At 41.9% G+C, this 16784-nt stretch overlaps 1 protein-coding gene across 1 annotated transcript; it reads left to right on the forward strand.

Annotated features, from left to right (window-relative positions):
* Positions 1-5975: 5975 nt before the first annotated feature.
* On the forward strand, positions 5976-8000 carry LOC306707723 (leucine-rich repeat transmembrane protein FLRT2; the record flags this gene model as incomplete). Its single annotated transcript, XM_079175301.1, has 1 exon — positions 5976-8000. One exon carries the CDS (start codon positions 5976-5978, stop codon positions 7998-8000), a length of 2025 nt encoding a protein of 674 aa, XP_079031427.1.
* Positions 8001-16784: the final 8784 nt, after the last annotated feature.

A 16784-nucleotide genomic window follows, 5' to 3' on the forward strand; every position in this document is an offset into this window, starting at 1 on the left:
GCTGTTGTAGACGGTCCTCGGCCTCGTTGAGTGGTTCTGCAGGTGTGCGGGGCCGCGGTGACACCTGTCCAGCTTGATCCTGTCGTTTTTCACAGTGAGGTTCAGGATTTTTGGCAGCCAAGATGCGAAAAAGTCCCTGGCGTTATCCCCCTCTGTGTGTTCGGGCAGATTGATGACCTTTATGTTGTTGCGTCTGGACCGGTTCTCCTGGTCCTCCAGCCGGGTCATGGCCTCAGTTAGCAGTGTCTCAGTGCATTTGAGTTTAGCTAGGAGCTGTGACACCTAGTCCTCTGTGTCGGATATTCTTTGTTCGGCTTCGTCCACCCTTTTTTCCATCGCTTTAACACTTTCACACACCGAGCTCACCGATTTGGTCGAGTTTTATATCACGGCTGGAGCTGAGTTTCTTAAATACTCCTTCACTTCATCTTCTCCACGAGGCCATCAATCTGCTCGCCTTCCGCCATGTTGTCAGAGTCGCTGGTCTCTTTTTTGGTCTGAGTTTTTCGAAGTCTGGGCCGTCCAGTTCGTCCTTTTTCAGTTTTTCCCCCCCAAAGATCCTGCAGTGACATTACTACTTCGGTCGCCCTATTTTATTAATGTTAAGCTATATCTGAAATGTTCAAAGAAGTGTTCAGTCCGGGAGCTCCTGCCCGGCGCTCCTACCTCCTTCGCATCACGTGGCCCTCTCGTGCTGTTTGGGTTTGTCAACAATCTATTTGTTCCTCCAGCCGTGTGGGGAAATTGGTATAGTCTATTATATTCTTAGTATATGCCAGAGTTTAGTCATTACTAGCTGACACAACTGTCCTTACTGTATACTCCATGTTCAACCAAGCAGTCCAGTCTTTCTATGTTGTCTAACATCACTCCACTTTCAAAATTATGATATTTTAGTATTTTATTTAACTGTTTAACATCAAGAGTAGTTGTGAGGGAAAGTGGCCACTCCATAAAAACTAGGTGTTTGTACTTCCAAGACAAGTGTTTAATTTCCATTTTATTTAAAAAAGAACTATTCCCTATAACTACAACAAGTAGATTTGCCCGTTTATTTGCTGTTTTGCAAACAGATCCCAGTAATCTGGTCACATATCCGGGTAATCCATTACTCCAGAACCCCTGCCTGCACTAAACCCTCCGAGCAGCTGTCCTGCGAGCCTACACACACACACACACACACACGCACACACACAGGCAAACCAGATTACAGCGACATGGCACAAACGAACAGAGCTACACCAACATCGTCATGCTATAGCCACAGACACATACACCGTGATGAGCCGCAGACAGATTTAGCCTGAGTTTTAATTTAATAGATTGGAGTGCAAAGAGGCAGCAGCAGATGTGGTGTTTGGCAGAGAGTGTTCGAAGCCGGAGAGTTGTGAATAGAGGATACGGATAAACCAAAGATTGCTGAGAGCATGGTTGAAGGTTAGCAGTTATTTTAATGTGTGTGTGGATGTTTTCGTATCCGTCTGGATGTCTGAAGGTGGAAAAGTCTGTCTCATCTGGGCAAAGCAGTGACGGTTTGAATGTTAAATAATGTATTCCTCTAAATCAAACAACACTGTGGAGAAGTCGTTCAGGCATCTCAGTTTGTGTTTCATCATCCTGCTGGATGTTTGGAGTCTGAATTTGCTGCAAAGAATCCGCCTACAAGCAGAAGCCCTTCATTAAAGAAAATACACTGAGTGTAGGAACGTCTGTCTGCCAAAGGAAATACACAACGCACACAAACCAACCCGTTTGTAGGCGACTTGACTCATCTGCTGCAGGATCGGTTCAGAAACTACAAATGAGAGAAAACTAAAGATTTCAACAACAAGCTGATGAAGCAAATCATTACTTTTATATACGTCAAAACTAATTTTTTAACCCAAAATGCTTTCATGTGGAATATTTTATAACCCTTTTATTTAGTTTTTTTCTTTACCACTGCTGAAACAAAATGTAAAACATAAGTCTCAATGTATGGCAAATTCTTTCAAAGTCAGATTGGCATATGGGGGAAGCAGCAGAACGTGAAAGCGGTGCTCTGCAAGTAGCAGAATGGATTCTGCTCAGAACTTCCACAAACTGAGCAGCCAGAGCACCAGGACTGACTGACCATGGCATTGTCTAGTGTTTGCATTTCACTTTTGCAATGTGTTTTTTTACTTTATGAAAGTTAATTGTAACATTATGGTAAAAATTTTAAAATAAGAAATATTAATAAAAATGTCTTATTCCGTGTTTAGCTGTACTTGACTCCACCCTCTCGTGTCACTTCTGCTTGCAAAAAACAAGACCAAGCATGAAGAAAAAAACTATATATATATTGTTTTTTCTTTTTTATATAGAACACAAACAAATCATCTATTGTGATCGCCCCACACCCACTCCACCATTTACACAGTGTAACTGCAGTACATATTGAATCCTATACACCCTTAATAATTGGTCAAACAAAGTCTCAGGAATATGGTGGTTTTTTTTGGTTTGAGTGCAAAACTATCACAAACGAATTAAGACAGACGTAAGATGAACAGATGAGAAAGATAATTATATCAGTTGAAATGATGCCCTCTGAAATAAGATATCTGTCATCTTCACATCAAAAACGTATTTTCCAGCCAGAGAAGGAGGACACAAAAACAATTTAAATTGTAAAAGCCATAAGGTGGTTCTTACAGTTTAACCTCATCTTGACAAGCTGTCTCACAGAAGGGCCTGTGTCAAAACCCAGTTGTAGTCCCTTTAATGTTTCAGTTGGCATACTTACATGGTTCATAGTGTGATACTAACTTGTATTTAATCAAATTATGGCAGACTACAAATCAAGCAAACCTTTTGTGACCTTTTTGATATGTTAGCATATAAATCCTGTTTGGCTCCTGCTACTTCAGGATTATGGTTTGGGGGATTATGGGGGCCTGTAGCTCATTTTTGTCGGCCCCCTTGAGAGGTTAATCTGGCCCTGCTGTAATTATCCTACTGCCTGTAATTATCTGTGTGGTAATGTTTAAGCAGAAGGCTGCGCATATGAAAAGTGACAATGCATCATTTAAATTCAAAGCCTGTTTTTAATTGGTCCAAAAAAGCCTTTAAAAATAAAACACACCTACAGGAGATGAGAGAGAGGCTGAGAGAGAGAGAGGCTGAGAGAGAGAGAGAGAGAGAGAGAGAGAGAGAGAGAGAGAGAGAGAGAGGCTGAGAGAGAGGCAGAGAGACAGAGGCAGAGAGAGAGAGGCTGAGAGAGAGAGAGGCAGAGAGAGAGCGAGAGAGGCAGAGAGAGAGACAGAGAGAGGCAGAGAGAGAGAGAGAAACAATTTACAGACATAGAGTGAGTCTCGGGGCTCCAGCAGGGACCAGGCACACTCTGGAACAGTTTACCCAGAATATGGACTTCACATTCGGGGTTGCTATCGGCGGAGCGGCGGGGGTCAGGGTGGGAGCCTCTATCTTTCCTCTCCTGTCTGCTTCATGTCCTCTTCTCCTCTGAGGGCAGCGGAGGAACTTCACCGGCATCTCCAGAGCAGCGCGGCCGGTCGGGAGTCTCAGGCTGTGTTTGAGGGAGGCGGGGGGGCGATGCGGAGCAGACCGCTGGTGACCTGAACTTCATTTCCTTCCTTTCTGGCTGCTTCGGTTCGGGAGGTTGCCTTTCAGCATAATGATCCAGTTCTCCAGAACTACCAGAAAACCGAACATGACCAGTCCGAAGCTACAGTGTGAGCTGTGAGCGGACGCAGCGGGCATAATGCGGACTTTGTGCCCGGTCTGAGCACAGCAGTCTGCGGAGAGACGAGCTGGCCGGCTGGATGAGCCGCAGCAAGACTTTCTATTTTCGCGAAGGTAAGAAAACGGGATATGAATGCAGTCTGGCCTGGTAATTCTGTATGTTATCAACATGTCATTTTTCTTTTTATTCCCATTCAGGGAATTTCCCCTTTGAACTCATTCATGTCAAAATAATTATGAATAAACAGTTACCACCAGAAGTAAACGGGAAAAACTGTAGCAATTTAGAAATGACTGTACTGTAATATTTGCTACACTTTTTTTCATTAATACCTGCACCCACTTCATTTTTCATTAGGTCTGAAATAAACAACAACAACATATAGACAGGTCCTCCTGGGTGGTACTTAACATGGACTGCGCTCTCTCTCTCTCTCTCAAGGCACAAACCAAAAGAAGAAGCCGACAGTTTATTCTCCAAACTGGGGCAGTGCTGCTACACAACACACTCTATCTTCTTAAATATAGCCTACGTTTTGCATGGGCACATTCATAAATATATCACATATAAGATTGATGCCAGAGACTCTGTTGGTAAAATAAGGCGGTGAGGTCAGGTCACCATTATTGGACTCTGTTTGATGCCTGGTTTTCCCTCCCCAAGGAACATTACATAACTGTTGAACTACCGTGGCCACAAATCAATGCAATCTGTCAATTGGCTGCTGGTGCCATTGTATTAATCATCACTACCACCCAACTAACGACCACTAATAATACATTATCATCACTTCCTTTGCTGGAACTGTATCGGATAGTGAACTCAAATGTGCAGCAGTTCAGGGACTTTTATTGATGTGCGTGTGTGCTTTTTCCCCTTCAATCCTTCTCAATAATGAGGTTTTTGTTTGGGAGCCAACTAATACTGATGCTGGCGTAAATCTCTCCACTTTATTTAAATCGCATGACCTTGTGCGCAGTAGCACCTTTCCTCATTGCGAGAGGCCCACATCGATCTCAGTTTTGTCCCCGTGCAAGACATTTGTCTCGTCTTACCTCGGCTGACAGGCTGCGTTCATCACCATTCCTGCACTCCTCCTCTCCTCCAGCATGGTTAAACTTAATGAGTAAAGGGAAAAGAGGAATGCAAAGTGTAATTCAGTAATCATTAAGAGCACATATTTGGCTTTGTAACACGTCTTGTGTTAATACTGTATCGGACACCCCCTCTTTAACCCCACTCCTTAATAATTCACCCTAAAGAAGAGTCCTTCCTTGTGCTGTGGGGCAGGGCACAATCATACAGGGTCCACAGCGTAACAGATTCATGGTGCTCATCAGCGAGCCAGTTGCCTCTTTCCCTAGCTCACCTCATTGTTCACATAATGCCTTTGACTGCCATGTTTTGATCCTTTAAATTTTGTCTTTTTTATGCTCTTTGTTCAGGTTCATGGTTTTTGACTGTGGAAAGAGAAAAATCAATTTTAGTTAGTGTTAGTTTCCATTTCAGATTGGGGCTCACGTTACTGATCTGCATATAAATGTGTTTTTCCCACCATTTCCCCACACCTTTGCCCTTAGTCTCTTCAAATATCCTTTTCCACTAGCTCTGTGTCTGAGGAATATGCAAGCAACCTGTAAGTCATCTGTATGCACACTGCTTTGCTCTCCCAATTTACAATGCTTTGCATTCGTGGAATAGAAAGGGAAAATAAATCCTTTCGTGTTCAGTGGCAAGCATGCATTTTGAGGATATAAAACCAGACTGATTTTCCCACTATTCTTATTTTGCAACAGGTTTCTGGAACCAAATGTCAAATCAAGAAAGAAGCTTTGTGGAACCATCAGTGTGTGACGTGAAAGGGAAGGAAGCGAGGAAGAGGACGTCCACAGATAACCCTCCGCTGTGTTGTGCATGTCAACACCGAGTGCTGTGAAAAGAGCTCTACCCGGTGGTAAAAGAGAAGAGAGGGTGAAAATGTGATGGACTTAAATAATGTCTCCCAGCTCAATTATGGACAGTGGCTGGTGAAGGAATCATAATGCTTAATGAGATCATTACTCTGGTGTTGGGAAGCTTAGGAGAACTAACTACCAAGGGATTACTCAAGACACTCTTCAGCACCAGGCCGGACATGATGGTGTTATTAAGCAAACAGCCAAAATCCAATGACTGTTCTGTTGGATTTGAATCCTAATTTGTCACATTTATTTTCTGATTTGGAGTCTGTATTTTTTCTGATCTGTTTGAAATGGAGATACAGTGGCGTTTGTGGAATAAGGACTGGGCCTCCTTTATAAGGCCGTGGATACCTATACTGTTGGGCCTTCACCTCCAGTTCTCCCGGGCCTCCAACTGTCCTGAGGAGTGCCGCTGTGATCGCACCTTTGTTTACTGCAATGAGCGGAGCCTGACCTCAGTGCCTCTGGGAATCGGTGAGGGTTACAAAACCCTTTACCTCCACAACAACCAAATCAATAACGCTGGTTTTCCCCTGGAGCTCCACCATGTGGCCTCTGTGGAAACTGTGTTTCTCTATGGCAACCAGCTGGATGAGTTCCCTATCAATCTGCCCAAAAATGTGAGGGTTCTCCATCTGCAGGAGAACAACATTCAGACCATCTCCAGAGCAGCTCTGGCTCAGCTTCTTTGGCTGGAGGAGCTGCACTTGGATGATAACTCCATTTCTACTGTAGGGGTGGAGGAAGGGGCCTTTCGCGAGGCACTAAGCCTCAAGATGCTCTTCCTCACCAAAAACCACATGAGCAGTGTGCCTATTGGTCTTCCAGATGATCTGAAAGAATTGCGATTGGACGAGAACCGGATTGCTGTTATCGCAGAGGAAGCATTTAGGAATGTCACCCGCCTGCAGCGCCTCCTATTGGACGGGAACCTGTTGACAGATGAAGGAATTGCACCAGGGACCTTTCAGGACCTGGTCACCCTCAGGGAGCTGTCCCTGGCCCGCAACTCACTAACGTACCCTCCCCCGTTCCTCCCAGGGGAGGTGCTCGTCAAATTAAACTTTCAGGAAAATCAGATAAACAGGATCCATGCCAGTGCATTTGCAGGGTTGCACAAGCTGGAGAGGCTCGATATTTCTAACAACCAGCTGCAGTCATTGACAGAGGGGGTCTTTGATGGCCTCCGCGGTCTCAGACAGCTCACTGTTCGGAACAACCTTTGGCTGTGCGACTGTAACATCAAATGGGTGGTGTCATGGCTCAAATCCCTGCCGACCTCACTCAATGTGCGAGGCTTTATGTGCCATAAACCTGAAAAGTTCCGGGGCATGGTGATCAGGGAGCTGAGTGCTGAGCTGGTCCAGTGCCCACAGAGCACAGCGGCCGCACCCCTGTCCTCTTCACCGGCTGACACTGCTCTGATCACATCCCTGTCCTCTTCCTCAGACTTCCCCTCCCTGGTCACTCAGTATGTTTCCCCCTCCTCCAGGCAACCCTTCCCCATGTTAACCACCCACTACCCTGTCTATTCAACCAGAGAGGGGGGGTTGAGGACTAAGAAACCTTTAGACCCCAGGAAGGAGACTTTGCAGGTCACGTTTGCCATACTAAATGGCTCAGCTATCCACGTCAGCTGGGTGGCCGCCTTTCCAGTCACTGCATACAAGGTGACCTGGGCCAGGATGGGTCCCAGTCTGACAGGGGACACGGTCAGGGAGAGGATAGTGGGTGGGGATCACAGAGGGATCCGACTGGCTAACCTTGAGCCAAAGTCAACCTATCGGATCTGTGTCATTCCCTTGGATGCGTTCAACAATTACCGGCCCAAAGATGATACCGTGTGCACTGAGGCTGTGACCACGGCGGCCTCTTTCAGCCCCGACAACAACAACAAAAGACCGTCGGGGCCTGAACAGGCCATGCAACAGGAACCCAGCTCGCCTTTCTTGCTGGCTGGACTGATTGGCGGTGCTGTGATCGTGGTGCTGGTGGCACTCCTCAGCGTCTTCTGCTGGCACATGCACAAGAAGAGCCGCTCCAAGTCCTCCACCAAGTGGAAATACAACCGGGGTCGGAGAAAAGATGACTATTGCGAGGCAGGGACCAAGAAAGACAATTCCATCCTGGAAATGACTGAGACTAGCTTCCAGATAGTCTCTCTCAACAACGAACAGCTCCTCAAGGGAGATTTCCACATTCAGCCTATTTACACCCCTAATGGGGGCATCGGCTTCCGAGACTGTCCCCTGGAGAACAACAGCACAGTTTACTGCAAGAACAATGTTCAGGATGCCGACTTTTCTGGCACATGATGGTTTGGGGGAGCATCAGGAGCATTTTTACTGACAACTACCCACACTTTACTGGACACTGTACAGTGTTAATACTATTTGAAACCCCTGTGTCTTCGAGAAATGTAATTTATACAACTAACTGGACAGTATTTTTTATATGATAACGTTGGATTTAAAAATTATTGGTTTCTGGAGTTCTGCTGTTTGAGTTCTGTGCGCAGACATGTAAATCAGGATTAATTTATTAAGTAAGTATTAAGGCTGGGTTTTGTTCACAAGTAAATGATTTTGAAGTCAATGTATACTGTAACCAAGACAGATACAGAATCCTCACTGTAGGTGCAGTACATCATACCAGTACTGAAACCAGCTGGTCCAACTCTGCATGAGAGAGGGAGAAAAGAGACACAAATCAGCCACACTCACCACTAGTGGGTGTCGTTTTTTGGAAACCATACAGCCCACCTCACTTTTACTGTGACTGTTTTTCATCAAGTCATCACAGTTATTTATCATATTTGTTTAATTGGCACTACAGTTGATAGAGATGCAAATGATTGGATTCCTGCTCTAGGAAGAGGACATATTTGTATGCAAATTGCATTTTACTCTGCTTCAAAAGGAAATTTAAAGGTCACACTCATTATTCACAGAAAGTGGCAGGCTTTCCTCTGCTTTTCAAGATGAATACATTATCAGTTAAGGGGTCACGTTATTAGTGCTGGCTATGTTTGATGGTGGGTATCACAGTGAGCCGCAACAAAGAAGCACATCTGCCATCTACTGTATGTTTAACCAATTAAGAACCAACTCTTCCCCTTTTGTTCAGCAAAAATAATGTTATGATTAAACAGTATATATATATATATATATATATATATGTGCCTTGAAGTTCAGCTTACAATGTCTTTTGAATCCATGTTTTTGCAAAATGGGTGTACTGTATATACAATTGAATTGATGTTGAGGAAATCTCCTGCTTATTTATTTACCGCGTTACACATTTAATTAAAAACATATCTCCAAAAGTGAATTTATCCCTCGTGATCTGTCCCAGAATAATCACTGACTCAAACTGTTACAAGTATACTCACGTGGGAGAGCTCAGCGGTATACCAGAGGTCTGCTTGGAGAGGGAAGGGTCTTTTGAGGATGGCTAGTGCAAGTTCAAGAGTCACAAAGAGATTGCACTTAACTTCTACTTAACACAAAAACATATTAATGCAGCATTGCTGCTGAACCTTGTGCAGCTGTGGGCATGCACGTGAGAACCAAAGATGTAAAAAAATAGGCTGAATTTGTTAAAATTAAAGGAGTATTTAATGACCAGGACAGTGTTGAAAATCTTTCTTTAAACCATTACATTTTTGCTCTCTAAAGCTATCAAATAAGCCTTTTACACTACAGGACCTTAATGGCCTGAAACCTGGAGCTTCCAATACCCCGAACCTGTAACCCTGTAGGTTCTGCCTTGGTTATGTTTTATAAACCGGAATGTTTCGGACACACACTTCCTTGTGTGTCCTGCATTATTTATTCAGTTTGTTGTGTTGCAGACCAGCTGTGGCTGAGGACCTGGGACGTGGATTACTAGTGAGCAGTGTAATTTAGGGAAATGTTTGAGTAGAGTGGAAACAAAAGCAGAACCTGTGACAATGGTCTACACCTATAGAAATAGAATAGGAGTAGAACGGACATGTATACTTTGTGGCCCAACTGATTTGTGTTGTCACCATAACAACAAACAACTGGCCTTTTCACTCAATGACCAGTACAAACAGTTCAATGTCCGTTCTACTCCTTTTATGGCTAACAATTTGAATAGGGGGGGGGTCCCGTTTGGGGCCACAGCCTCAGAGAAGTGGGGTCAGACATGTTGCGGCAGATGAAGCAAACATACTGTGGGTACATTCCAAGTCTCTTAATTGTCATTTCCTCGCTCCTCGCTTGAACCGGAAGTTGTTCTGCGCCGCCATATTGACGGCCGTCCCAAAGCTCTTATTTCTGATCTGAGGATCGAGGAGAGATCTCCAAGGAGCCATGAGCGAGGACGTACGAGAATAGCCTTCAGGGAAGTGTTTTTACGGCTGACACGCCCCTCATTGTTCGTCAATTATGTGATTGGACGCTGCAGCCGATCGGACTGATACCATTTTTTTCAACATGTAAACAGTGAAGACAAATCACAGAATAAACTCAGGCTTTATATTTGATTGGTTTTCTGATTCACGATCTGGTTTAAATATATGTTCTCTGAATAACAAAAGGAACACAAACAACTTTCTTCATTTATTAGAAAGATTTGTCTTTTCATGATCTGATATTTACCTCAATAACTTTTATTATGGATATAATTAAAGTCAGAGAGAGCTGGAGAGATGAAACACTTTTTAAAATATTTGTATCATCATTTCCATTCAGTCACATGAGGCTGATCATTCCTGAGTGTCTGGTTTGATGAGTTATATCATTCAAGAGAAACCATAATCATATTCTGGGTTATTTAATAATGATGTCACAATCTGAATTTCAAAACGTACAGACGCAAATTATTCATAAATATGACAAATGCATTTCGCCAGTAGAAATTGATTCTGCATTTATAAACAGGACACAGAACACAGTTTGTTAAAGAGGTAACAGGCTACAAAGAGATCACACCTCTAAAGTGATGATTACTGTGTGTCTTTATTAGTATTATTAATTAGTATTATTAAGTCCTATTCCTATTTTCTATTTTAACTTTTTTATTTCCATTTTAAACTTCTTTTTAAAAAGAAAAAAAGCCTCCTGTGGACAGGTGTTGTAGATTAGCATTTTGCTACAAACACTTAACACAGTGCATCTGGGCTTTGTGCATAAATGTATGTTACAATTCTAATGCTGCTGTGATGTCCATATCAAATAAAGAGATAGAAAAAAAAAAAGTACAGGGATTATGTATACAGACACAAACTTATCAAGAGTCTCTCCAGCTGTTAAAGCCGACTGACAGCTGATCCAGCTGTGATCAGCCGCCGCCGTCATCAGAAACAGACGTCGCTTCACGAGCTTTAGAATTCAAAAAGGTTAAAGATTAGAAATATGAAGAGATATCGCGCACATGAGCTGAACATTTTGATATTTGAACGGTTTCTGTAGCTTAAAAAATGAAGAAGAAGAAGAGAGCCAAAATACGTACGGAAGAAATATAATAAAGATAAAGATGATACAAATATTTTAAAAAGTGTTTTATCTCTCCAGCTCTCTCTGACTTTAATTATATCCATAATAAAAGTTATTGAGGGAAATATCAGATCATGAAAAGACAAATCTTTCTAATAAATGAAGAAAGTGGTTTGTGGTCCTTTAGTTGTTTAGTCTACAATGAACATACATTTAAACCAGACGGTGAATCAAAAAACGAATCAAATATAAAGCTTGAGTTTAAGGACCGGATATGGGTAGAATCGGAGCAGATCTCAGTAGAATAGGACCAGTTCCGGTAGAATCGGAGCAGACATGGGTTGTTTCGTTATAAAGACTAAACACAGTGCATCTAGTCCTTGTGCATAAATTACATATATTAAGTGACAATTCTAATGCTACTGTGATGTCCATATCAAATAAAATAAACATAACATAACATAAATAGTATCCGGTCTGGGTAGAAGCAGACCGGAATAGGGTAGAATAGGACCAGATCTGGGTAGAATAGGACCAAACCAGTATTAATTAACTGTATGTTAAATAATGTGGTCTAATCTAGCATGCACAACAATGTAGGCTTGTACAGTCACTGAACCAGTGGTGGGCCGTCAGGGCCTACAAGGCCTTCTCTGCTGGCCTAAACAGAATCACCAAGTTATAGCTATTTTATAATTTAATAATTTTTCTTAAATACACTACATGTATCATAAATTATAAAAATATTTTTCCCATGGGCGGTGACAATCTCAATATCTGCTGCCTGTCGAGCGGATATTTTCAGCCCTCAAACGCATTAAAACGTATTCAGCAAATACAACTGAGGAGGCTCGACTGTCTTCACTGGCGTCCATGAATCGAGAAGGACTTCTTACTGGAACTAAAACGCACGGATGTACTGAACAACCACGAGATTAAACTCTTTATTAACAAAGAAAGGAGGATGGACTTTGTCTTTAAATAGTGAACAGCAGCTCTGGTAAGTTAAATGTGTTTGATTTTACATCTGCAGTAGCTTTAATATGCTTGTTTATATATTATTATTTGTACAACTTGCTTTTATGAAGATGGATTTTTGTTTGGTTTAATATGTGATAGGAACCATTGTTACGTCCAATGTTGCTCTGGGGACATATTTAGCCGGTGCCAGTGTTGCCAACTTGCTCGCTAAATCTGGCAACTTTCCAAACCCACATGGTGACTTTTTTTGTCAAAAGCTACTAGTGACAAATCAAGTGACTTTTTCTGGTATTGTTGGAGACTTTTCTGATGTTTTGACTCTGACGTGAAAGCACGTACGTTCTGCACTGTCGTGAACGAGCCCCAAAGCACTCACAGGCGGGTACTCTCACAGAAGCCTCGCGCTGTAGTCAGAGAAGAGAGGAGACACACTCTCGGCGTATTCTCTGCAGTTAATGTATCTATAGGTATTGGCTACATTTTTACACGAAACAAATAACCATAGCTGCGTTTCAGCTGCAGGACAGCAGTAAAGGCCCAGGTATAAAATGTACGGCCCGCCACAGCACTGAACTATTGCTAAAAGTTTTTGGTAGGATCATATTTAGGCGATTTTCAAAACTTTCCCTTCATACAATTCCTTACATATTAAGGACACAAAATCCAGTTTGTTTGTTTTTGTTGCAGTTTGTGTGAGGTTGACCCACATTTTTAGGTCAAATGCCTGGACTGATTTGTATAGAGTTTGGTTTGATTCGCATTGTTGTGGATTGCATGTGAAGATCATGAGCTGTAACTTCAGAAGACTTGAAAGTCACTTTATTCCACATTTCCTAATGGAAAACGATAACCCTCTTTCTTTTTATCCTCGCTAATTAGAGTTGAAAATGTATCTTTAAAAGTACAGGAACAGTATGAAAGATGCATCAGTTGTGAGAGAGGATACTGTACTTCCTTGGTTGAAGTGCCTCAGGGACATCCGGATCTAATTACTCTGACTTCTTCTTTATTCTGTATAAAGTGTGTTGGACAGTATCTAACCTTTCTAAAGCCACAGATCCATATTTTTTGTCAGCGACGCAGACATTAGATCTTTCTAATATGTCTTAGTAGGTACACACAGAGGCAGGAACAAAAGAAAGCAGAGATGGCTGCAACATTTTGCAGCTTCCCTCCCAGACCATATTTTTAGATCGCCAGTGAGCCAAATCTTTGGATAATTCTGGTTCCATCAATCAGTAATGATAACTTTGATGATATAAGAAAAAAAGTCAGGCAGGTCATGAAACGTGAGCAATGCAGATCATCCCAGGTTAGTCAAATGTATGGTGAGCAGCGAAATGATGACCCAAGCTGTCTATTGTAAACATCCATTGATGTTGACCCACTTCCTGCTTGAACTTTTACCACCTTAGGTGGTTTAGAAAATCTGGATAAACTGTTGCTTTGTTAACAAGCTGTGACTGCTCGTATTTATTTTTCCTTTTTAGCAATGTTACCATTTTCTTACATCTCAGCAATTACTTTGGAGAACACAATGAACCTCAATCACCGTCCAAAAGAAGAAGTTTCTTCTTGAGACCTGCCATACCAAAAAGACTGTAATTCTCTAACTACAAGGTCTATTTTAATAATTTTGATGTTATAATACAGACACCACTTGTGAGATTTGTTCAGATGTGTAAATATCAGTGTATATGTTACTGGTTAAGAGTAAATGAGGATGGCACACAGCTCAAATTGAAAAGTTTCAGGATCACCTGAAAAAAAAGCACTTCTATTGTTATTCTTTTCTTGAAATGAGGCCCTGGCTAGCCTAAAGACTCCCAAATCATAGCACAACATGTCAGCAGTCTCTAAAAAAGATTTGGCTTTGATGAAATGAAGCAGGACAAAGTTAGAGAGGTTTTAGTTTTAGAGAGGTCAGGTGAGGTCAAGCAAAATTGTTATTTTGGAACCAGCTGTTCCAGCTGTTCCATTGTACTTTTATATACTATACAACTATATATTTCACTTGTTTTATCACTAATAGTGTTCAATACATCCAAATACAGCAGTTTGGCATCATTTTGAGAGCCAGAATTCTCTCTAAACCTGTAAACCATGAATTGAGTTCAAGTCTTCAAGTGTGTATTTAAGGCTTTCTCAGCGTATGATTGGTCAAATCCAGACTATGACACCTCTTTCGACGCGTCAGAGTCTCGGGAATGCGGTGGGAGTAGCCTGGTATTGATTGACAGAATCGTTGGCCAGTAAAAATCAAAAAAGCTCTGCGCATCCCAGAGCGTAAAATTCCATTCACCAAAAGTCTGACCTCTTCCCCCTGGGTCTCACAAGTTAGGTTGACCCCCCCATTCTACAGGAAACAGATGAGAAACACAGGATATATGTAGCAACAGTGTTTAGCCGGCAAACAGTGAATTATGCTGTTCTTTTTGTGATTCAGCGTAAAGGTGAGGCGCTGCTAAGATTTTTTTTCGGTGAAGCGGTTTGTTGTTCTGGCGTTTGTTTGCTCACAGCTTCGTACTGGTTTAACGGAGAGCAATTCTGAAGATATCTCTGGATTCTGTGTCGAATTCTCTTGCTTTCTGATGTATTGGTCGGCCGTGTTAGTCGTTAGCTTTTTGTTCATAGCTTTCTTCGGAGTGGTAGTTCGCTGATTCATGGCCACAAATACGTGATATTGTGGTACATCTTCTCGTTGATTATATTAGTTTGTGTATAATTGTGTTTGCAGTGTGTAAAATGGCTTCGAAGTTAATGTTACCCAGAATTTCTTCGTTAAGGTATATAACATGTGTGTAGCATTCATTATATTCGTTTCTGAAAAGTGCATTCTACGAGACTCTCTTCGCTAAACTGTCTCGCTGGAACCCCAAATGGTCCTCGCTCGGTACCCAATAGTTTAAGAACAAATTTTAGAACAAACTTAATAGACTGGAATTATCATTTAACAGCTAATGTGTGGATTTTGCATTTTAATAACTCTCCTCTCTCTGCCCACAGTGACCATAAAGCTATACATGTTGTCCTGCACTGTAGAATCTACAGTCCTTGTTGCTGCTAAAATGCATACCACAGATCAACTGAAACTCATGTGAGGCGTCAGCAGTCAGAGTAAGACAAAATCAACCAGATGTCTTTCTCTCTGCAGGACAAAATGTGTTTACATAGTGGTTTAAAAAAGCCTGTATTAACATCTCCATGGAGGAATCCTCATCAACATGTTAAGTTATGTTCCAATTCTATGAAAAATATTACATTAGTCATTTTAGCAGACACTTTGATCCAAAGCGACATACAATTCAGATTCTATCACACCGTAGGCACAGCTACGGGAGCAATTTTTTGAGGGGGGGTTAAGTGTCTTGCTCAAGGACACATTGACATGCGACTAGCGGAGACAGAACCGGGGATCGAACTATCGATCCTCTGATTTTAAGATGGCCCTGTTCTCCACTTATCCACCGTCGTACACTCAAGGTACCCATACTTTCAAACTTGTATTGTGTGGTTGCACTAACCAGCATCAGTTGCAACTCTAACTTGATGCTACATATTTCAATAATTCGCTTAAAATGCCGTCTTCTCATTGCCATTGTTTGGTTTGCTTATACAGGAAAATGGATGTGAGTCAACTAGTATAAACTCTTCATGGAAACAAATGGAGAGAGGGAGCTTTGTACTGAAAAGACTAAGTTAGAACGATAAGTACTGGATTTGTCATCATTTCCAAAACGTTTATGCAGGATTCATGTTAGCTGCGCATTCATGACCTTACATCCCACTTGATTTACTCAGTAAACATTGTAAAACTAAGGTCACAATTATGGTCTAAATCTCTAGTTTCAAGTCTTCTTCAATAGAGCATGATGTTCATTTAGTAAATGATGGTACATTTAGAATCAAATTTACCATCAAGCAGGGTATGCTTTAGGGCGGGGCTACAAAATGATTGACCAGTGGCTAATGTGGCGTTGTTCGGTGTGGGACTTGCCCGTGTTTTGTCTTACAACTTTAACCCTTTTCAAAGTGTGTTTTCAGTTCATGAAAGTTAATTGGGACATTTTGTTTATCTAAAAATGTCTTATTCAGCATTTGATAGTTAGCTCCACCCTTTCCTGTCACTTCTGGTTGCAAAAAAACAAGATGGCGAGGACCCAAACCGAGAACTCGAGGCTTTAAAGCTTCAGTCTTCAAACCAATGCGTGACATCACGTTGACTAGGTTAATTTCTTATATACACTCACACGACACACTGACGCGCTTGATTGAGCAAAAAGACAAGGATACCTTATGAAGCCAAAGTACTCAGGTTTTTAAACCCCAAAAAAAAAAATTTGACAATTAGCAAAATACATGTGTATCACTGTTCCATTCGTTGGCAACTACTCCATTGGTTCAGAAGATGTGTAGACTCGTACTACTTCTGATCAACAGTTACCAGTCACATGACAGCAGTCATTGGTTATTTACTGGCTTTTAGTGAAATGTCACAACAACTATTGGATACATTAACCTGTTACCACTCCTGTAAAATTCGCCTAAAACGCCTACCCAAGGCATACCCAAATTAAATTGAAAGCTGTTCTTGAACCATTTGGAGCACATGCATAGTTTTGGTTTCTTTTGAAAGGTAACACTCTGAAGTTTCTT

Source organism: Pholis gunnellus (genome assembly GCF_910591455.1).
Source record: "Pholis gunnellus genome assembly, chromosome: 15".
NCBI classification, from domain to species: Eukaryota; Metazoa; Chordata; class Actinopteri; order Perciformes; family Pholidae; genus Pholis; species Pholis gunnellus.